The following is a 21160-nucleotide window of genomic DNA, read 5'->3' as shown; positions in this document are numbered from 1 at the left end:
GAATCCCAAGCAGGCTCCATCCACACTGTCAGCACAGAGCCTGATGAGGGCTTGAACTCACAAACCATGAGATCATGACCTGAGCCGAAGCTGGACATTTAGCTGACTGAGCCACCCAGGTGTCCCTAAACTTTTAATTTTGTTTTATTGATACATATGCCTTTCCTTATGTTGGTCCTACACTGCCTTGATTATGGTAACTTTGTAGTGAGTTTTGAAATCAGGACATAGGAGTCCTCCAACTTTGTTCTTTTGATTGGTTTAGCTATTCTGGGTTCTTTGCATGTCCTTATGAATTTTAGGATCAGCTTATTAGTTTTTGCAAAGAAGCCTGCTGGGATTTTGATACATGTTGTGTTCAATCTCTAGATAAATTGGGGAGTGTGGTCATGTTAACAATATTAAATCTTCCAATCCATGAATATAGGATGTCTTTCCATTTATTTAGATTTTTAATTTTTTTAAACAGTTTTAGAGTATCTTGCCTTTCTTTTGTGAAGTTTATTTTCAAGTATCTTATTCTTTTTGATATAATGGTAAATGAAATTATTTTTTTTAATTTCTTTTTTGGATTTTTCATTGCATGTGTATAGAAATACAATTAATTTTTTGCACATTGATTTTATATTCTAGGACTTTCTATATCCAGGATCATTTCATCTGTAAATAGAGATAGTTTTTACTTTTTCCTTTCCAATTTAGGTATCTTTTATTTTATTTTTCCTAGCCTAATTGACATGGCTAGGACTTCTAGTACAATTCTGAATAGATGTAGCAAAAGCTGATATTGTTGTTCTTGATTTTAGGGTAACAGCATCAATCTTTTAGCATTAAGTATGACATTAGCATGAAGGTTTTCATAGCTGTCCTTCATCAAGTTGAGGAGGTTCCCTTCTGTGCCTAGTTTGTTAGATGTTTTTTGTTGTGAAAGGATGTTGGATTTTGTCAAATTCTTTTTCTGCATATACTGTGATAATTATGTGGGTTTTGTATTCCATTCTGTTGACATACACTAATTGATTTTCAGGTGTTAAACCAACCTTGCATTCCTCGGATAAATCCCACTGTTCATGATGCATAAATTGGTTTTTTTGTGTTGGTGGATTCGGTTTGATAGTATTTGGTTGAGGATTTTTACTTCTGTTTTCTTTTTTTACCTTTTTTTTAATGTTTATTTATTTTTGAAAGAGACAGAGACAGAATACAAGTGGGTTAGGGGCAGAGAGAGAGGGAGACACAGAATCTGAAGCAGGCTCCAGGCTCCAAGCTATCAGCATAGAGCCCGACGTGGGGCTTGAACCCATGAGCTGTGAGATCATGACCTGAGCTGAAGTTGAACGTTCAACTGACTGAACCACCCAGGGGCCTCTGCTTCTATTTTCAATAGGAGATACTGGTTTGTAGTTTTTTTCTTTCTTGTGATAACTTTGGATTTGTTATCAGAGTAATATTGGCCTGATAGAATGAGTTGGGAACTATTTTCCTCTTATATTTTTTGTAAGAGTTTGTGAACAATTGATATTAGTTCTTTAAATATTTGGCAGAATTCACCAGGCTGGTCCATGTTTTTGGGGGGCGGGAGGAGTTTTTAATTTACCAATTCAGTTTCTCTCCTTGTTTTAGATCTATTCAGATTTTCTATTTCCTCTTGAGTCAGATTAAGTAGTTTGTGTCTTTCTAGGAATTTTTCTACTTTATCTAAGTTATCTAATTTGTTAACATGCAATATCTTTTTTTTTTTTAACGTTTATTTATTATTTTTGGGACAGAGAGAGACAGAGCATGAACGGGGGAGGGGCAGAGAGAGAGGGAGACACAGAATCGGAAACAGGCTCCAGGCTCTGAGCCATCAGCCCAGAGCCCGACGCGGGGCTCGAACTCACGGACCGCGAGATCGTGACCTGGCTGAAGTCGGACACTTAACCGACTGCGCCACCCAGGCGCCCCACAATATCTCATTTTTAAATGGAATTAATAAGCCCTGCTCTGCCTTTTTCACAGGGTTGATTTGAGGATCAAGTTAGGTAATGCTTTGAGGATCAAATAAGTGAAATGTTTTACTTGTTCTGAATTCTTAGTTGTAGGAAAACATAACCATATTTTACCACTGTCTGCAATTTATGCAGTTTACCATTTCTACTGTGTTCCTCCTTTGTTAATTACATTTCAGGGGAGAGGTTGTTGCTCTTGTTCCCAAAAGAATATGAACTAAGATTGGGTTCAAAGGGGAATTAAAGTCATTTGGGGGCCTATTTCTGCCTGTTTCCTGAAGAGTAGCAGAACTTCTAGATCCTATGCTGGGGATCCTATGTCAGGGTCAGAGGACATCAGTGCCCCATTAAGGAAATCAGTTGTGGGCTCTGATTCATTCTGCTCTCAGCTGGCACTGAGAAAACCTGTTTCCTTTCCTCTCTGAACAAATGCTGAGCTTATCCAGTCACTGATTCCCTAAGCTTTCCTGTAATCCATACCTTAGATGCACTATATTCATTCATCCCACTTCTGCCCAGCTTGCGTCAAAGTCAGTAATAAAGGTTCTCTTAAAATACAGCTTAGCTGGCGCACCTCTTAGTTAAGTGCCCAACTCTTGATTTCAGCTCAGGTCATGAACTCATGGCTCATGAGATCGGGCCTCACGTTGGGCTCTGTGCTGACAATTCAGCTTGCTTGGGATTCTCTCACCCCTTCTGTCTCTGCTCCTCCCTAGCTTGTGCTCTCTTTCTCTCAAAATAAATAAACATTAAAAAAAGAATTATTTCATATAATGCTCTAGAAAGTTCTCTTCATTTGCTGAATATGAAGGCAAATTCAAAGAAGGAATCTCTCCTTTAGAAAGGGAAGAGAAGTTGGTGACATAAAAACTGACTCCTTAAGATCAGAAGTCCAGCAAGTGCTGGTGTTTTCTGTAAACATGTTTCTATAAAGACATGTGAGATGGCACTCATATAAGAAGGTGGTAGTTTTTTCCCCTCACTGTTGTATTTGGTTGTTCTCTGAAGGGATTTTGAGTGTGGCTCTTGTTTCCTTAACTGCATTATAAGCCCCATGCACTTATTTTGTGATCTCTTCATGCCTAGTACAGTATATGCTGCAGGTTATAAGAGCCTGTCTGTGCCTGGTTGGTTAGTTGATTATTTTAGAAATTATTTTGTGATTTGATTTTAGGACTTCAAGTCCTGATGGAGCTGATGGTTAAATTAATTAGGAAGTGTTGACTATTGAACATCTGATTTGGATCCTTATGTAGAATATCTTAGTACTGTGGTTTGTAGTCAATTGCTGTTATACATTTATAAAACTTCACTGTCAGGGCGCCTGGGTGACTCGGTTGAGCTTCCAACTGGATTTCAGCTCTGGTCATGATCCCAAGATCATAGAATTGAGCCTCATGTCGGGCTCCATGCTTGAGATCTCTCTCTTTCTCTATCTCTCTCTCTCTCCCCCCCCTCTCTCCCCCTCTTTCAATTTTAATTGAAAATTAAAATTAAATAAAACTTCACTGTGGTTGCTGGGCCTTCCAAGTTTGTGTTATTGTGTCTGCATATCTTTTATGTGGCCCTGAATAACAAAGACCCACATTTTGGGCTTGAGTTCAGAGGTGCAGGCCAGTGTCTTGGTAACTAGGGGTCCTATTCTATAGTTGCATAGATTGAAGTTGCCTGATTATGAGATATATTACAATATGAGGATTGTACAACTGTAGGATTATCTCTCCCAGTGAGGATAGAATAAAGTAGATAGGAATAACTCCATCTGTTTGAGATATGTAGCCCAGCATGGTCACATGGGTTCATCATCTTACTTCTGAGCATTCAGAAGTATGGCACTGGAGCTTTGTTCCTAGAGACTGTCCCTCTGCTTCCTGTCTTTCAGATGCTCCCCCCCCCACCCCCCTCAGTGGATATGACAGCATAGATCAGTATATTTGTGTCATACCATAGCATTGAACCCGTACTCCAGACCCCTTCTTCCTTGGCTTGTGTTCACACTTGGACTTTCCCATGAATGAAGAGAAATTAGATGAATGAAGATAACTCTGGAGTTAATTGGGGGATGGTCTAGCATGGTTGAGCCATGGCCTGCCTGTGCCCCAACGTAGACTCCCAACTGCCTTCCTCTCTCTCCCTCCTCTTCCCCTTGTGTGTGTGTGTGTGTGTGTGTGTGTGTGTCTGTGTGTGTGTGTGCGCGCTTGCGCGTGTGTGTGTGTGTGTGTGTTAACCATTCTGAGCCATGGTTTCTTCATCTGTGAGATGGAGTTAAAAAATACCTCACAGGGTTGTTGTGAGGACTGAATAAGTATCTAGAGTGTCAAGCACTTACAATAATATTATAATGAGGAAAAAATTTTCAGGAGACACTTAAAAAATCACCTTTGACAATGAATCCCACCCCTCTGTCTTGGGAGGAGGAGAGGGCGAGCTGGGTTGGGGATGGAATCTTGCGGTGAGATGGAGAAAAAGAGAAATCGGTAAAAGGAAAGTAAGTTTAGGTAAGGAGATTTTTGTACTTAATAAGAAGGATTCTGGACCTCAGAATATGTTTTATGTCTTTATATGTTTCAATTGAATAACTTTGCTTTTTCCATGTAACATGTCTTCGGAGATCCTACCCTGTTAGCACATACAGATCTACGTTATGGTTTAACCTCCCTATAGTATTCCATTGTGATGTTGCACATGCAGTGATCTTTCAGTGCCCTGTGATACTTTATAATTGCCATAGATCAGTGTGTAGGAACCAGCACTTCAGTGAACATCCTCATTCTCGTACATATGTGTATGGCCCTCTTTGTGAGCATAATTAAAATAAATTCCTAGCAGTGGCATTGATGAGTGAAAGAATCTATTCTTTTTTTTTTTTTTTTAAGTTTATTTATTTTGAGAGAGAGTGAGTGCATACACGTGTGAATGAGGGAGGGGCAGAGAGAGAGAGAGAGAGACTCCCAACCAGGCTTGAACCCACAAAGGGTGAGATCATGACCTGAGACACAATCAAGAGTTGATGCTTAATCGACTGAGCCACCCAGGCAGCCCTGGCCGTTAAAAAAAAAACAACAAAATTCTTGTTTGTTTGTACCGTTTATCATACAGAATTTATTCTTTATTTCATTTGTTCGGTGGAAAGCACCAGGGATGTTTTGTTGTGTTTTTGTTTTTTTTTAATGGGAGGTGGGGAGGAGGACTTACCATCTGATTGCTCACTAAAATTGCTTGCTGCCTCCAATTCATAGGTTCCTTAAAATGGAGTTTCTGTCTGTGTGTTCTCTTTAATCCTCCTTTTGATTGTATGAGTTTTTGTTTGTAAAATGCTCAGTCACCGTGCCTGACACTGTAGTCAGTGCTACTTCCTCCCTTTTCTTCCCTCTCATTGTTCTCTGACTTTACCCCAGGCCTTGTGGGTGGCTGCTTGTCTGGCCCCGAATGGGGCCAGCCTAAGGCCAAGGTCACCACGCAGGCCAGCAGTTTGCATCCCCCTTCAAATCAATGTTCTTTAAATATCCAGCAGTTATTAGAGAAAAGCTCCATGTAAGGAGCCTGTGAAGAAAGATCTGCAGACTTAGGCCAAAGTTTGGTTGTCCCTTGACCTTCTGCTGCGCTCTGCACGACAAAATCTGAACCACTGTCCAGAGAAGGAAAATATTTACTCCAGTTTGTTCCTGGGGTTTGATTCTCTCCCCAGGGTGGTCTGCCTAATGTCCCATCCTGCCACACCCGGGTGCTGGCGAGATTGGTTCCCCCACCACTCCCACTGGGTGTTTAGCGTCCCTTCAGTCCAGTCTTGATGTCAACAGGAATGACGTAAGGGGGCTGAACTGTGTTTGAATGAAACCTGCTTAAATTTATGTTTTAATGAATGCTCCCTCTCAGAGCTTTAATCCACACTTTAAAAAAGTGCTAAGTGCTTAAAGGGGCGCCTGGGTGGCGCAGTCGGTTGAGCGTCCGACTTCAGCCAGGTCACGATCTCGCAGTCCGTGAGTTCGAGCCCCGCGTCAGGCTCTGGGCTGATGGCTCGGAGCCTGGAGCCTGTTTCCGATTCTGTGTCTCCCTCTCTCTCTGCCCCTCCCCCGTTCATGCTCTGTCTCTCTCTGTCCCAAAAATAAATAAACATTGAAAAAAAAATTAAAAAAAAAATAAAAATAAATTAAAAAAATAAATAAATAAATAAAAAAGTGCTTAAAACTGCACTTGCAACACATTTTGAGCATTCTCAAAGGTGACAAGCTTTATTCTTAGATGTTAAGATTTTTTTCCGCCGTAGCTGAAGAGTTTTTAAACTTCAGTGAGTGTAGTGATCAAAGGGGGATTGAGGTTATAACTATAAAGTAGTGAGAGGAGCCCTTCTGAGGACCCTAAAAAGTGGTCCAGAAATACAGTCTTCAAGAACAGTGATTCCTAAATGCCAGCCAATAAAGAAGGCTGTTGGATTTTCTCTGTTGGGGAAACATTTTCTTTGAGTTTCGGGGGCTTTGTGGACCCTCTCAAAATTTATCTGTGAACACTTCTTAAATTACTTACTATAAAAGTCACTCATTTTCATGTATTGGTTCTCAGATTCTGTTTTAAGGCCTTAGAGTCAGACCTGTGTCTTCAACTTGGATGCGAAAGACTGGATTTGAGGTTAGGAAGAGGCCAGGTGTATGTCTGTATGATACAGGAGGCCTGTTCAAATTTTGGCAGCTTTCTCACTTTATATGTCAGGTATTCAGGAATTCATAAAAGGGACCTTCTGTAGCTAAAGGACAGGGGCCGATGGACAGATCTAAGAGGAGCTTCTAGAGAGTGTTTTACCAAGAAATTAGAATCTGAGGGGGAACAGACAAGCATGTTTGAGAGTAATGCCAAATCTGAAGTGTTAATACATGTTGTTTTCCAAGTGGTTCTGTCTTGTCTTCTCTTAAATGAGATTGTACATACGAAAGCAGCTAGCCAGCAGGTTCTCCGTGTATGTTAGCAGAGTATGTTTCTCATCCTCAAAAATACTGTTGTTAATAGCATGTCACCGTCTGAGGCTTTTAAACTTTTTTGTAAGCCTGTCTTCCAACTTAATATACCTTCAACATACTCCAGTTATGTTCAACTCCAGTATGTTGAAGGTATATTACACATACACAATGTCAGGCTGCTACCCCAGTCTTCAAAATGTTGGTATTCTGTGCCTTTTCTTTTGAAAATAGGATAAAATGGGGGGAAAACCTTTTTACATGAGAATAGCCTATGTCCTGAGTAAGCATAAAAAGCATCTATGTTTTTAAGCACCCCTGGGCGATTCACACAACCTTCTGTCTAGATTTAAGAGAGGCTGATAATTGAAAGGAAGAGTTTTGTTAACAGCAACAAATGTGGCAGAAGTGGAAATGTCGCTCTATTTTTGGATTTCCTCTGTGTTTGCTTTGAACTCATCTACTGATCTAATTTCTTCAGTGTCTGTGTTCACGAAGCTGCCAGGCTGTGCAGTGCTTGTCAGAATCATCCAAACTCATCAAACTCCTTTCAGGAAGAGAGCATCTCAGCACACCCTGGAGGAAGATTTTTAAGGAATACAGGAATTTTGTAAAAATAGAAGGATGAATAGAGGTAGGGCAGTTACATAACAGTGTTTGCAGATGAAAAGCCAGCCCTGACTGCTGTGGCTAGAACCCTTAACTGGGAGAAGATTGAGAAGCGGAGCCTGCCGGGAAGGGTGGCGAACTTTTTGCTCTGTGGTAGCTGAGGTGTACATTCTCTTTTAGGGCAGCACTGGGTATGCAGGCTCAGAGGGCCCTGGGAGACTTGGCTGATTCAGAGTGCAAATGTAAATCAGATCTTACCCAAACCTACCTTTTTGAGTTTCCTGGTTTGTTTTCTTGTTTTACATTCTCACAACTCCCAAAACTGGTGAGCAGTCCTCTCCCACCCACTCTGTCCCACCCCGCAGTACTTTCTAGTGGTGACTGAAGATACTGGACCAAGGTGGGGTCCTCAGGGACTAGGTGCAGACTGGGCATGTTAATTTGCCTGCACTGGGGTGGTGTCTTCCAGGCGGGGCTCCTTCAGCTGTCTGCTCAGGCTGAAGTCAGTGAGGGGCGATGGTTTTCCTTCCCCATTCCACCAGTGGGTGTCTCACTTCAGAATGCAGCCGATAAAACTCCTTAATCCTTAGAGCTATGGGGCTGGGCTGGGCAGCGTTAGAACTTCTGTGTGAATGCTGAGATCCTGCTCCTTTGTTCCTCTTTGGCTGGTTTCAGGCTGCCTGCCCTGTCCCTCATGCTGTGAGGTGCTCTCCCTCTCTCCAGTTCTTAGCTTGGGAAAAGCAGTTGATGGAGATGGGGACAAGAAGGGAGGACCTAAAAGGAGTTTCTGCCCTTTTTTAACAGAGAAGATTAGGGCAGAAACCAAAAGCTAGGAGAGAGGTCAGTGAAAGGTCTCCCCTTGGCCTTTGGAAGGCGTCAGGTTGATGGTGAAGGCGTCTGCGAAATAGCGAGAAGAGGTTCCAAGAAGTGGGTGGGTGGGAGTCACACTGTACTCTCCTGTCTGTAGCCTCGCCCCCCCCCCCCCCACATTCTCTGAGGTTTGTAGGAAAGGACAGAGGAGTGGGGTGTGGGGCAGGGATCCCACGAGGGAGACTGACGGTGAATGTTAGTAAGTCAGTGGCAAGGAGAAGACATCGGAGAAATTACATAACAAATTTTTATTGTGATCAGCTCCCAACATCACACAGGAAAGTAGAACCTCCATATTCCCACTGCTGAGATTAAATAATTATCAAGATTTTCTCAAGACTTGCTTCCAACATTCCCTTTTTCTTCCTTTTGTTTTGTTAAATAAAGCAAATTCCAGGTATCGGGTCATCTGTGTCAATATGCATCCCTAAAATATTTGGACACATAACTATGATGTAATTATTAATAATATCTCATTTACAAAGTTGGTTAAAATTCAAATTTCTTTTAATTGAGGTATAGCTGATATATTAGCTTCAGGTGTATACTGTAAAGAGTCAGTATTTGTGTATTTTGCAAAATGATCACCACAGTAAGTCCAGTTAATTAATATCTGTCACCACACATAGTTTCAAGATTTTGTTGTTGTTATTATGGGTATACATATTTCCAGCACTTTGAGAAGGTCATCAACCTGTAAGGTCCCCAAACCCCATAGTTTAGGGTTTTTTACCCATACTTTGGCATCGTTGATTAAATCACTGGCTATTGGTGATTAGACTTCACTTCCTGCTTCCCTCCTCCCCTAAGGTGAGGGGGGGAGGTGGAGCTGAAAGTTCCAACCTTGTCTACTGCTTGACCTTTCTGGTGACCAGCCCCCATCCTGAAGCTAGAGGGGCCACCAGTCACCTCAGGAGCATACAAAAGACACTTATCACTCCTGAGAGTCCAAGAGTTTTAGACCTGTGTTGGGAACCCAGGACAAAGAACAAATGTATATTTTTATTGTACCATACATGTTGAATCTAAAAAGCTCATGGTAAGCACCAAAACTTAAAGTAAGTGATAACTGTCTATATTTCGATATAATCAAGATTCCATTTTCTGTAACTGACTGGATGCTAGGTTATGAGCAGGGGTGCTTAGACCTGGCCTGGCTTCTCCCTGAGCCTACAGCATCTGGATACATGTAAATCTTTGCAGCGCTGGGTTTCTGGTGATGTGTTTTCATTGTCGCTTGTCTACCCTTCCCCATCAGCACAGAATTCATAACAGTTCAGATGTGTGTGTGCGCAGATTTTCCTATGTATATGTCTATCCACAGACATGTTAAATTTTTGGTACACTTTAAAACATTCATGTTAAAATTTTGTGTGTAATGCAGTTGAGTTGAAAATATTTTTATTTTGAAACTTTTCGCAATTGTGCAACAGAGAAGGTAGCACAGTGAAAACTCCTGTATACCCATCCCCAGATTCAACAGTTATCAAGATTTTGCCACATTTACTATTTTTAGAAAGAAATTCTTTTGATGTATGTTAAAGCAAATCCCAGATACCATGTGTTGAGAGCTTTCTTAAGATTACGGTATTAATAATAGTTAAATGTGTATTTGAAAACAAAACTTACATTGGACATTGATAGAATACCTGAAGCATCTGTGCAGAATACAGTTTGTAAGCCACTGCCTACCTAATTGTAGTCCTAAAGGAGTTTTGTGAAAATATGTGTGGGTGGTTTAAAAAACTCTTCCTGCGGTGCTCACTTTTTTGTTCCTGGATTAGAAGTAGGGCTAGAAAGTAGGATTAGAGGGTCATCTCTGAGTTTCTTTAATTGTTTGTTTGTTTGTTTGTTTGTTTGTTTGTTTGTTTGTTTTGAGAGAGAGAAGAGAGGGCTCAAGCAGGGAAGGGTCAGAGAGAGAGGGAGAGAGAGAATCCCAAGCAAGTTCCACACTGTCAACAGGGAGCCCGCTGTGGGGCTTGAACTCATGAACCCATGAGATCATGAACTGAGCCTAGCTTAACCAGCTGAGCCACCCAGGTGCCCCTCTGAGTTTCCTTTAAAATCACAAGATACCATGATAATACCAATTTATTCGGTTTTTATTGCTGCTATTCGATCGTTATTTCAGGTAACTAGTCAGGAAAGTACTATCTTAGTTTGTGCTTTAAGGAAATACCCTCACTTTCACCTTCCTGATTGCAGCATTCCTTCTAATAAGACCCAGATTAGAAAGGATCCTTATTTTTCACAAGTGTTTTGAGAGAATACCTGGCCCAGTTTGAGACAGAACTTCTAAAAAAAAAACTTTATTATTGTATGATTTATGTCTTAGTAAAATAAGAACTATTGGTAGTGGTGGTGGTGGTTGCTTTTAAGTAACATTGATTCTCTTTTTAAGTTTTATTAAATCCAGTCGATTTTTCTTTCTTAAGTAAGCTCTATGCCCAACGTAGGGCTTGAACTCATGACCCGAGATGACCTGAGATCAGGAGTCGCATGCCCTACCAGTTGAACCAGCCATCACCCCAAGGCTGTTTGTTTTAAAGCCATTTCCATATCTGCTTTCTTCTTTCTTTCTTTCTAATGTTTTTGGTTTTGTTTTTTGAGAGAGAGATTGAGAGCATGAGCTGGGAGGTACAGAGAGAGGGAGAGAGAGGATCAGAAGCAGGTTCTGAGCTGTCAGCGCAGAGCCCAATGTGGGGCTCAAACTCACAAACCGAGAGATCATGACCTGAGCTGAAGTCAGATACTTAACCAACTGAGCCACCCAGGTGCCCCTGTATCTGCTTTTTCAAATTAGGTTTTTTATTTGGTTTCTTTCAGTTTTTTAAGTCTATAGAGAAGTTACTTTGAGCAGGCCATGGTGGGTTTTTCATTTAATTTTGAAACAGTTCGATTATTTAAACTATAGTCTAGGGAAGAGAGAATACTTGTTTTTAACATCCAGAGATTAAAATCTGTGTACCGTGTAGCATTTGGACCCTGAAGCGGTCAGGCAGGCCCTGGGAACTGTGTCGGTTCCAGATCTGAACCCTCTATCTGAGCTGGCAGTGTCTCAAGCTTTTTCCAGACTGGTTACTTTAACCTGTGGAGTGTTAACATCATATTAATATGCCTTGCAATAGTCTCACAATCTATTTCGTCTTTTCCTCAGTGGCTCTATTTGGTCTAATTATTATGTGTATAGCTTGGATAAAACATGTATACATTTTGGATAGGAAGATTGACTTTAGAGTGTAATACCAACAGTTCCTTTCCAGGCTGCTCTGCCAATCTTGCTGAACCTTAGAGATGCTTAATAGAAGCTCTTAAAGAGGGAGGAATTTGCTGCTTGTCTGGGTGGATTCAGCTAGTAGAGAGTATTTACCAACGCCAAAAAGATAAGTCTTTAATAGATGGCTTTTGTGTTTTGTTTTTAGAATCACAAGAAGTTGATGAACAGCTGGTAGCAGAAGTGGTGGAAAAATGCTCATCTGAGACTTGTTCTAGACCCTCAGAAAATGAGGTGTCACAGCAGGCTATTGCTTCTTACCCAGTCAAGGATTTCAAAGAAGAACCTGAACATGATAGTAGCAAAATTTCAGTCGTGAGGCCATTTTCGATAGAAACCAAGAATTCCACGGACGCCCCGGCAGCTCTAGGAACAAAGGCAGCTTATGGCTGTCTAACTGTGGTCTCAGGCGAGGCTTTGCCCTCCAGCACACCAGAAGCCATCCCCGACAAGGCAATGACAGAAGGCACCATGGGGGTGACGCTGGAGGCCTCCACAGAAGCTGACCTGAAGGCTGCCAGCTCCTGTCCAGAGCCTGTTCCCAGCAGAAGCAAGCTAAGAAAGCCCAAACCCGTCTCTCTGAGGAAGAAGACGATTGGTGAATTTTTAGAGGCTGATGTTGCCCTAGAGGGCTCACCTCTCCCCCAGGCATCCTGTCAGTTCTGTGCTGATGAGATGGATGGGAAAGCAAATCCTTTGCTAGGAGGCGCCAGGATCCAGAAACCTCCTCCTGACACTAAGGAGACCTCGAGCGCCCCTGGCAGTGACACCAACGACTCTGGAGTTGAGCTGCTGGAGGAGTCCAGGAACTCACCTCTGAAACTCGAGTTTGATTTCACAGAAGATGTGGAAAATGTAGAGTCCAGGAAAGGCCTTCCGAAGAAACTTGGCAGGAAACTGGGTAGCAAACTGCCTCCCAAGGTACAGAAAGATAGCGTCAGTAAGCCAGTAGGCGCCAAAGGTGGGGACCAGCCTGCAGACCCAGCTGCAGACAGCGCTCCTCCCTCCCAGGCATCTGCTAAGCTGGCTCCCAGCCAGTGGGATAACCCCAACTTCAGTCCCTTTGGGGGCCTCTCCGCTCTGCAGAACACCCCCCCTCTCTCCTCTAAGGGCTCCTACCACCTTGACGAATCCATGGATCCCTTTAAACCAACTACAACTTTAGCAAGCAGTGACTTTTGTTCTCCTGCCGGTAATGATATTAATGAAATCTTAGAATCACCCAAGAAGGCAAAGTCGCGTTTAATAACGTGAGTGGCGACGGGTGTGGGTGTTGTGTTCTGTGTACTTTCTTGAGTTTGGCAGCCAGCTGCTTTTGGTTTCGGTGAACCGAAGTGATCTTTGAGGTGCATCGGGGCAGACATGCAGCTTAGAGCTTTATGCTATAGCCCTCACTGTTTTGCTTAACTCTGGGGTACAGTTAGAAGTGCCAGAGTTGTCCTTGGTGGGTGTCTGCTTTGTTTCTGAATCCTCAGCTTATTCGGCTGACCTCTCCCACCACCACACCTTGGGTACATTTTTCCTATTAAAAAAAAAAAAGAAGAGGAGTGTACAGCAGGTAGAGATTTGATGGTTTTCAGAAATCCTATCCAGGCTGTCAGGAATTGCTTTATATACAGAATTCAAGTGTCAGTGCTGGCCACCATCTTCAGATTCTCTGGATAAAAGGAAAATTCCATCTCTCCAGATTGATTACCGGTCTAATATCAGTAACGTGCAAAATGGTCCCAAAAGGTCTTATAGAAGTCTTTCACTTAAAACAGAAAGCTGTGACTTTTGTTACAAACAAATCTACCACGAAAAGTTGCTAAGAATTCTTATGTCTCCATGTTTAGCTTATGGCTCCATCAGTACGGAGGTCAATTTGCAGTAAGAAGCAAGAATATTTTAAACATTCTTGTAAATCTGACTAAATTAGTCTTTTGTTGTGCGTTGTCTCCCTCCCCCTCCCCTCTTTTCTGGGAATGCCATAACCACTTTTGCAGGGTCCTTGAAGTTCCCAGAGTGATCAAGGCATATTTATTCCACATAAAGTTTCAATTTAAATTTGTTACAGGGTTACCTTTTCACAGAACTTGAGTTGATGACCATATATCCTTTTGTGACCCTGTGACATTTTACTAAAAATAAAGTCAGACCAATGACACAGAGAATGAAAAGTAAAAAGGGAGAATGAGAAAAAGTACTGTTATTTCCAGCTGTCACTGTAGATGAGTCAGGGAAATAATGTTCAGCATTATTGTGACCTAAAGGAGTATGCTAGTGTGGTGTGATGAAGTATACTAGAGAGAAAAGTTAAAGAGCAGAAAGCATCAGGACCAAGAAGCTTGAACCATGAGAAATCCTTTCTTCAGCAACCCCAGAATGCCTAAGGTGATTGAAATGTCATTAGTAGCTCTTGATTTGTTCTTTGGTCATATATGAGCAGTTAAATGGTTGCTGAAAAATATTATTGATCTGGGGTCCGCCAGGTGCCCTTCTGTGGCTGAGGTTAGTTACCTGTCTAGACAGTGCTTGGGGTATATGTTGGCCACATCATTGCCTTGGTGCTTCCTGTACGGTGCTTCTGGCTAGCAAAATTAGTAAGGAGTCCTTGGGAGCCTCCCTTTCAGTTGCATGTTGAAGCTGTATAGCCAGTACATTCATGTTAGATGAGACTAAATCTGGACCAGAGGGAGGGAAGTTTATCGTACACCAAATTTTCAGTAGCAGGAAGTACCCTCTCAGTCCTTCCACCCTCACCCGGTAGCATTTTCTTCCTGTTCTGTTCTTGGTGAGTGAACTTCTTGGTTTAATGTATCTTGTAGATTTTTTTTGTATGTCTTATATAATCAAACCTCTTATGTCCTTGTTCCTTCTATAAGAGACGGTGTGTGACCTCTTATGTAACTTGGGCTTTGTTTAGAAAATCCCTTTGTTGGTAAGAAAGACTGGAAGTATGCATGTGGAAGTAGAAGCGAGTGGGGAGTTAGAGGTTCTGTTAACAGGTCACTTGTATGACTTTTTAAAAGATGCATGTAATTGACATCTCAGATTCTCCTCCTGTGAAGTAGAGACATCATACTCTCCATGATTGGTATTTTGTGGATCAAATAAGATAAGTTAATGTAAAACCATTTTAAGCTACTTGGTGATACACACCTATAGTAGTTATGAGCAGATATGTTGTCCACTATTGTTGTATTCATGCATTGCCTTTAATCTGGGTGATGAGACATTTAAATGTTCTCAGTAGTGAAATAATGTTGGTTTTTTATATTCACAAATATTTGGAAGTTTACTCTTCCTCTATAAATTTGGATATGAGGCATTTCTGAGTGTTTCTACCACTCTTACTGCATTAGAGAGAGGTTCCTGATAATCATTCGCTCACCAATGGTAACATTCATGAATACGACATCTTTATTTGTGTCTCACCTCATAGAAAGAATTTTGCAGCCTTTACATCTACCAGACTACAGATAAATATTCCAGGCTTTACATGATTTTTTTCTCCATCTGTCTGTCTCTTTCCTGTCTCTAATTTTGTTGGTGCATCAGGACTACTGAACAAGTGAAATTTCTCTGTTTTCTGTTGTAAGTACCCCGGCCGTTTCTGTTCGTCCCTGGGACCTTTGGCACGTCCTCTCCCCAGACCATCTCTCCATAGCATGTTGGCTTCTGTATCTGAGTTTGACCTTCTGATGATTTTTTTTTTTTTTTGCATTTCATCTGCCACTTCATGAGTCAGCTTAGCCTTGCAATCGTCTGTACCTAACAGAGTGGAGACCAACCTTCCACCTTAGGTGCGAGAGCTTGCGCTCCCCAGCTCGGCACGCCTCACGTGGCGCTTTGATAATGCGTGCTGGCTTGGCCCCCACATCATCCCGACAGTGATTGGAGGGACTGACTGCTCTGTGGTTGTTGGAAATAACGGACTTCTTTGATAGGATAAGGTTGCTGGCTTGGAGCAGGGGATACATTTCAGAAGCAACTCAAATTTGGTGGTTTGGTGGCAGGGGGTGGCGTTTAGTAAGAGTATTAGGAAAGAAAACCAGAAACTAGACAGTAGTCGTGCACATTCTGGGAACTTTATATGCTCATCTTGCCCCCCACACCCAGCCCCATCCCCCCTGCAGAAGAAAAAGTTGTAAATGTATTTATTTTGTCAGAGTGGCGTTTTCACTGGAAATTTTAAGTGCATTAAAACAGAACAGCATCTGAACCAATCCTCGGATCATAAATTATGTGCTAGTTAAAAAATAACAGGTGGTTTGAGTTTTCCCCAGTTCCAGTCTTGGCACAAATACTTGACATTTGCTTTCCATCTTACTGCTTCATAGGAATGGTAACAATTTACGCAAATAGTTTTATTTTTGTACTTTCTGTTGACCACAGTTCTTCTCTGTCAGCACACAGGTCTGGAACTGTCCTATCAGACTTATGTGGCTTCTAGTGCAATAAAGAACTTTTTTAAAGAATCTGGTCCAGCGTGGTAATTTTTCTAATGAACGTCAAAGCCAAGTGAGTTGGGATCAGATGAACCGAATGTCTCTAGGTGCTAAGGCTACCTCTGAAAGGCTTGGTGGCATGTAATCAGAACCCGTAGGGGTCAGAGTACTGGTGTGTAACATCCCACAGAAGCATATGAGGAGGTCTTTTCAGAGAGTGAGCTGAGCTACACTTCATTGCTTGCCTTGTCTCTTGGGAGAAGATTCAGAGACATAAAAGGTGTCCCCCTCTCAAACGTGTAGATGTAGAACTTGTGTGGTGCTGTATGCTTTCGCTTCTCTCTGCACACATTGCTGTCTCTGCGCCATCTCATAGCTTGGAAATTGCCAATGTGATTCCAAAATGGCCTGTTTTTGTTTTTTGTTTTTGTTTTTCCTTTCCAGGAGTGGCTGCAAGGTGAAGAAATATGAAACACAGTCTCTTGCTTTGGACGGATGTTCTCAGGTGAGTCCATGCCTATCGTCAGGATGGCTCTTAGATCAGTGGCCCCAAAGTGGTGTTTGTATCCTCCTGGGGGAGCGAGGGGTAGATTAACGAAGAGTTTGCGGTGGGTGTCTGAGTATCTAGTTTTGAGGAAACCAATTTCCAGATCCTTAACTTCCCACAGTGACCTGAGAAGGCTCCTGAGAACATAGGAACCCTTCATACTATCCTTTTCCCACTTCTTTTGAGTAAAGTTTTCTTTCATTCTAAATCTTACTAAGGTGCATTTGATGTCTGGGACATCTAACAAAGGGCAGATTTGAAATATTGGTGTATATTTTAAGAAAGTGAAGGACTTTAATAACTTCTTTTAAAAGTCAAATGGTTTTCTAATTCATTGCTTCCAATGAGGTAGGAGAACCTGAGATGTCACCTGATTATTGAAAATTACCTTTGACACAATGTTATATGTCACATATCTCAATTTAAAAAATAATTTTTGATTATAGATTTGTTTGGGTATGTAACTTGGAAAGAGTTTCAAAGAATTGAAAGACATTTCTATTACAAAACTTTTTCTGTTTCACTTATTTATATAAATAGGCTTAAATATATAAGACTCTTTACTGATTTATAATTTAAAAAATGAAAAACAGGAATAAAATTCATGCAGACCCTTATTTCCTTCTAGCAATAAATATTTGTCCATGACCATATGAATTGAGAAACACAGAAAATCAAGCACGCAGACCCATCTGATTGGGATAAGATCCTTTTTAAACTATTTTAGCATAACCGTGATTACAGAAATGCATTCACTGGTTAACAGAATGCATTTTAAGTTTAACTTACTTTACACAGTTTGGACCAAAAACTTGGGTACATGGCTTAAGATTAAAAACAAACAAAACATGATTTGTCCTCTGATTCATTTTTTCATCTATTACAAGTGTGTAATTATCCACGTTCAAATGCTGCTAAAGTGGCAACAAGAACCGTGAGAAATTTACCTTTGATTTGATTCAGAAAAATTGCACGTATCACACTGCAAAAGTTTTAAATAATTGATTCAACAAAATGTAATCGTACAAAAGTAGAAACTTTTGTATTTGATAGTACTTATCAAAAGTTGTGATATTTTTAGGATAAATTGTGCATTAGTTAATTATAATGATTAGCTCTTCAGAAGCAAAAATGTTAATACTTAAAGACATAGAATTTTTTTTTTAATTTTTATCTTTTTTAACTGAGAAAGATGGTAGGGAGAACTTTAAAAGACTTTCAAGCATATAAATGCTTTTTTAAAGGATGATTTCTTGGAAGGAGTAGAGTGGAAGTACAAATTCAGAGGGGAAAGGGTATGATGCAAATTCTGACTATTAAAGCTATCGAGGAGCGTGTTCGTGCTTGATTTTAAATAGACAATAGAGTATCATCAAATCACTCTGGTAACTAGATTGAATTAGGCAAGGCCAGTGTTTAAAGTGTACCAGATAATTGTATCCTTTGCAGTTTTTTATATTTATGCTGAGATGTTTTTGGATGTCATCTGAAAATACAGTGGGGTACCTAGGTTTTCCAAAACAATTCAAGGTGTATATGAGTAAAATATTTGAAAACCGTTGCCTTGGACCACTTCAGCTTCTTGCTTGTAAGTCTGGGTGGGCTAAAGGTTAATTTTTCAAACCTCAGATGTGAAGGTAGCTTCTAGGAAACATAGCATTCCATGATTGAGAGACCCCAGCTTCCTCTTTGATTGGTACCAAATCTGTGGTTGAGTCTTGTCAGACATCCGTGTGGAATGGTGGCTGTCCTGCCCTATTCCTGAGACATCGCCATCCCCACTGTTGGTCTTCCTAAACGGTAGCATCTGGTGTGTTGCATTTCCCAGGATGAAGGAGCAGTGATCTCCCAGATTTCAGACATTTCTAATAGGGATGGCCATGCTACTGACGAGGAGAAACTGGCGTCCACTTCATCTGGTCAGAAATCAACTGGGGCCGAGGTGAAAGGTGAGCCAGAGGAAGACCTGGAGTACTTTGAATGTTCCAATGTTCCCGTGTCTGCCATAAATCATGCGTTTTCATCCTCAGAAGCAGGTATGGAAGCATATGTTCATCTTTATAACATACTTAAGCCTAGAAATGCCTGAAAGCCAATGCAGGAGGCGCTTTAAAGAGATTGGAGAATTGGGTCACTTGGAGGATAGTTGTAGGATGCTGGTCTATGCTTTGCTTCTTTACCTGGATGAGGGGCACAGAAGGGAGTCTTATCAAAGAACCAGAGACATAGGGATGAGTGTGGCACAAGGCACAGGAAACACCGACATATGAGACGACTTGAATTTTGTAATAATTTCTTTTAATGTGGTCACATCTCAAAATACAGTGGCCTGTAGCCATGTTGTGATTGTTCAACTTACAGAAATAATAATATTTAACACGTATAATGGCTTACCATGTGCAGGAATAGTTCTACATGCTTTACATGTATTAGCTGATTAGTCCTTGGTAGGTGTTATTTTTTTACCCCATTTTTCAGAGAAGGGAGGTGAGACATAGAAGTTAAGTAGGTCAGCCAAGGTCACTTGAGTAGCAAATGGTAGAGAAGTAGGATTCGAAGACTATACTTTCAGGGATCATTTCTATAGTTCGTTACAAGAAGTAGGATTCGAACCTCGGCCATCTGGTTTCATGGTCTTTTGGCCACAGTGCTGATGTGGGAAGAGATTGCTTTCATTACTAGAATATTACACATTTTCCTGTTCAGGGATGTAGTAGATTGAAATTGACCAATATCCTAAAAAATCTTTAATGTTCTGATAAGAACTAACTAGACTAACCTATGCTGAAGCTTCTTACTGTTGAACTCATTAGAACATTCTAGAGCTGAGGTCCCTTTCCAGGCCCCAAGTTACATCTGTGGCCTTCAACCTGACTTGTGAAATGTTAAGAGCCATGTCCCTGACTACCTTAAACATTATTATTAACATCTCAGATTTTCAGCAATGTAATTTGATGTGGGGACTTTTATACTTAGAACTTTAAAAATCACAGTCAAACCAGGGAAGTAGATGACTTTGGGAGAGTTACTCCCTCGGCCTCTCCCTGCTGCCCAGGTCGCAGCTTCCCATCTGTAAAGTATACATGCCAGGCACTGTTCCAGCTTTCTTCCCAGGCCACTTTCCCATCTGCACCCCTCTACCCCAGTTATGCAGGATAACCTTGAGTACTCTTGTACCTATGTTTATTTCTTACATTTGAAATACCTTTCTTTGCCATCTCCTATAAACATTCTGCCCATTCTTTCTGGTTTCTCTCCAAACTGTTTCTTGGCTTCCACCACGCTTTACGTTCCCACCACATTTCTTCTTACCGTTTCTATTCCCCATATATTTATTATAAAAGTTGTCTTTGATGAACTTGCTGAGGTTAAGGACTATGAGTGATTCCTCTTTGAACTTCCTTCAGTAGAGGAGCATGTAGATATTTGAATTATATTCTTCCTCACTAGAAGGAAATTCCTTCCAACAGAAATTTCTGGAGCAGGGGTTCTGTTAACTATAGTGCTATCCTCAGAGATAGTGAATAGCTCGTGCTACCGTGTATGTAACTGATCAGCCATGTCCTGGGAGCAGGCAGAGACTGTGGTCATGCAGAGGGGTGGTAGATACGTGGAAGTGGGAAAGGAATATGGGCTGTCAGGTGACTCAGGCAGAGTCTGTTTCCTGGGGAGAGTCACCTTTGCGCTAGGTCTTGATACAGACGTACACAGATGTGTGCCAGGGAACAAGAATCTCTCCCAGGGATGGGAAGGAACCTGTCATGTTGGTGAGTGCCCTGTAGTTCTCTGTGACTCTAGGACAAGTGGGAAAACGAGGTTGTACTGGGGAATCTGGACCTGATCCTACAGGTATAGGGGAGCCATTGAAGGTTTGTAAGCAGAATAGTGATGGTCACATTTGTGTGTTCAACAATCCACTATTAATAGACAGTACACTTAGATAGTAATTTGTTGTGGCTACATGGAAGATGGTAGCTTGAAAATTGTGTGCCCTTTCATATTTAACATTTTTTCTTCAATGAGTACACATTCCTTTAATTAGAAAAGGCATAGTATTTTTTATTTCAATGTTGCCTTTGGTGGTGGTAGAGTGGAAGGTAGACTGGAGACAAGTTTGAAGGGTGTGGGGAGGAGAATGAATTTATATTTTCAGGCATTGAAATTTAGAGTTTATTGTTTTGTCTGCTACATTAATTAGTCTGAGGATACCCTCCTGGGCTGGAATTTAAATTGACTCAGACTTGGTAAGAAAATAGCATTCTTGTCGCTTCCTCTTTCTGAAATAGTCCCTTGGTTGGTACAACTTACAGAACTTTTCATGGACACAAGGTGGCAGCCTTGCTATTCTTTCCACCTGAAGATGGCGATCCTGTGTATGGCTGGCTAACCCCACACTTCCTTCTGAATATTTTAGACATTTAACACAGACAGCACAGCCGTCAACCAAATGCCAGTGCTCCCTTGAAAATCTTGAAATGCTGTTCATGTGT

General features: G+C 41.3%; 1 protein-coding gene across 12 annotated transcripts in view; it reads left to right on the top strand.

The window, feature by feature from the left end:
• TACC1 (transforming acidic coiled-coil containing protein 1) overlaps positions 1-21160 on the top strand; it is a 122282-nt gene that overhangs the window by 77615 nt on the left and 23507 nt on the right. For 4 of the 12 annotated variants that reach the window (XM_040454587.1, XM_040454769.1, XM_040455073.1 and 1 more), the window contains 4 exons: positions 11842-12943; positions 15234-15269; positions 16568-16628; positions 18499-18706. In XM_040454587.1, the coding sequence (XP_040310521.1) occupies positions 11842-12943; positions 15234-15269; positions 16568-16628; positions 18499-18706 (1407 nt within the window). The remainder of the gene's footprint in view (positions 1-11841; positions 12944-15233; positions 15270-16567; positions 16629-18498; positions 18707-21160) is intronic. The other 8 variants (XM_040455199.1, XM_040454995.1, XM_040455120.1 and 5 more) reach the window with 5 other exon arrangements.

The sequence above is a fragment of the Herpailurus yagouaroundi genome, unplaced genomic scaffold, assembly GCF_014898765.1.
Source record: "Herpailurus yagouaroundi ecotype Mexico unplaced genomic scaffold, PumYag 28, whole genome shotgun sequence".
Taxonomy (NCBI): domain Eukaryota; kingdom Metazoa; phylum Chordata; class Mammalia; order Carnivora; family Felidae; genus Herpailurus; species Herpailurus yagouaroundi.
This window is presented reverse-complemented; position numbering and strand designations above follow the sequence as displayed.